Raw genomic sequence first — 1,505 nt, forward strand, 5'->3', positions numbered from 1 at the left:
CAGCAGGAAAAAATAAAGGCAACTCATCGACGCTGGCACACACTGCGATAACAAAGGGTAACTGCCTTCTTTGTGAAGGAGAACACGCATTACATGCATGTAAATCGTTTCTAGACATGTCAATTCCCGCAAGGATAGAACAAGTAAAGAAGAAGAAGGCTTGCATAAATTGTTTGAGATCAGGACACTTCGCAATAAATTGCAAATCGCAAAAATGTCGGAAATGCAGCAAATCACATAACACGCTTTTACATCTCGGGACAGAGGTCGCTGAGACGAAGAGTGAAGAGAACAAACAGGTGGTCAAAGCGCCAGAAGTTAAGAACGAAAATAAGGAAGTCATATCAGCACACTCGGCAGTGAAGAACTCCATGCATTTATTATTACCTACCGCGATGGTGAGAATAATCAGCAAAGATGGACGAATACATAGATGCAGCGCACTTTTGGATTCAGGATCCCAATCGAATTTTATAACTACAAATTTATGTAATAAATTGGGTCTTCACACTAACGAGGTCAATTTTACAGTCGCAGGTATAAATCAATCGCAAACTAAAATTTTAGAAATGACGAAAGCAACCATTCAGTCAATGTACGAGGATTACGAGAAGGAACTTACGTTTATGGTGATGCCAAGGATTACATCCAACTTGCCTAGCGAATCGGTAGACGTAAAAGGAACAAATATTCCAGCTAATATTCCACTCGCAGATCCTAGTTTTCATAAGCCTAAAAGGATCGATATACTTATCGGCGTTGATCATTTCTGGGACTTAATGTGTCATGAACCTTCAAATCATCCGTATCTGCACAAGACAAAATTAGGATATATTGTATCGGGCAAATTCCCTCAACAACGAGACGCAGGAATAATAGTGTCATGCAATTTATCCACCAGCACAGCTGAAATATCACGGAATTTGGAGCAATTTTGGAAGGTCGAAGAGCTACCGGAACAGTCGCATTTATCCACAGAGGAACAAGGTTGTGAATCCCATTTCATGAGTACCACAAAACGAGATAACACTGGTAGATTCATCGTATCTATACCTTTCAAGGCATCCCCAGACATGCTAGGCGACTCGAAGGAGTTGGCGCTAAAACGCTTTAAATCGGTGGAACGGAGGTTACTAGCAAACGAAGAAATGCGTGGTAAATACATAGCGTTCATGCAAAGGTATCAAGAGCTTGGGCACATGAAGAAGGTTATCGATGATTATTCTGCAATACAAACGTGCTATTTGCCACATCATGGTGTGGTGAAGGAGGACAGCCTCACCACAAAACTCCGCGTCGTGTTTGACGCTTCGGCGCCAACAGCAACTGGCATATCACTCAACGACATACAGATGGTTGGACCTACCATACAACGAGATCTTATATCTATTATTTTGAGTTTTAGGCAATATCCCTATGTAATAGGAGCGGACATCGCTATGATGTATCGTCAGATATTGATAGAACCATCTCAACGTATCTTGCAACGCATATTATGGAGAGAG

The 1,505-nt window shown here is 41.5% G+C and overlaps 1 protein-coding gene across 1 annotated transcript; it reads left to right on the forward strand.

Annotated features, from left to right (window-relative positions):
- Positions 1–116: 116 nt before the first annotated feature.
- Positions 117–1,476, forward strand: LOC108778723 (uncharacterized; the record flags this gene model as incomplete). The annotated part of the gene is made up of 1 exon (XM_018546013.1): positions 117–1,476. A coding segment is annotated over exon 1 (1,360 nt), but the record flags the coding sequence as incomplete, so codon positions are not given.
- Between the last annotated feature and the right edge of the window lie 29 nt (positions 1,477–1,505).

This window comes from Cyphomyrmex costatus, unplaced genomic scaffold (genome assembly GCF_001594065.2).
Source record: "Cyphomyrmex costatus isolate MS0001 unplaced genomic scaffold, Ccosl1.0 C2298465, whole genome shotgun sequence".
NCBI lineage: Eukaryota > Metazoa > Arthropoda > Insecta > Hymenoptera > Formicidae > Cyphomyrmex > Cyphomyrmex costatus.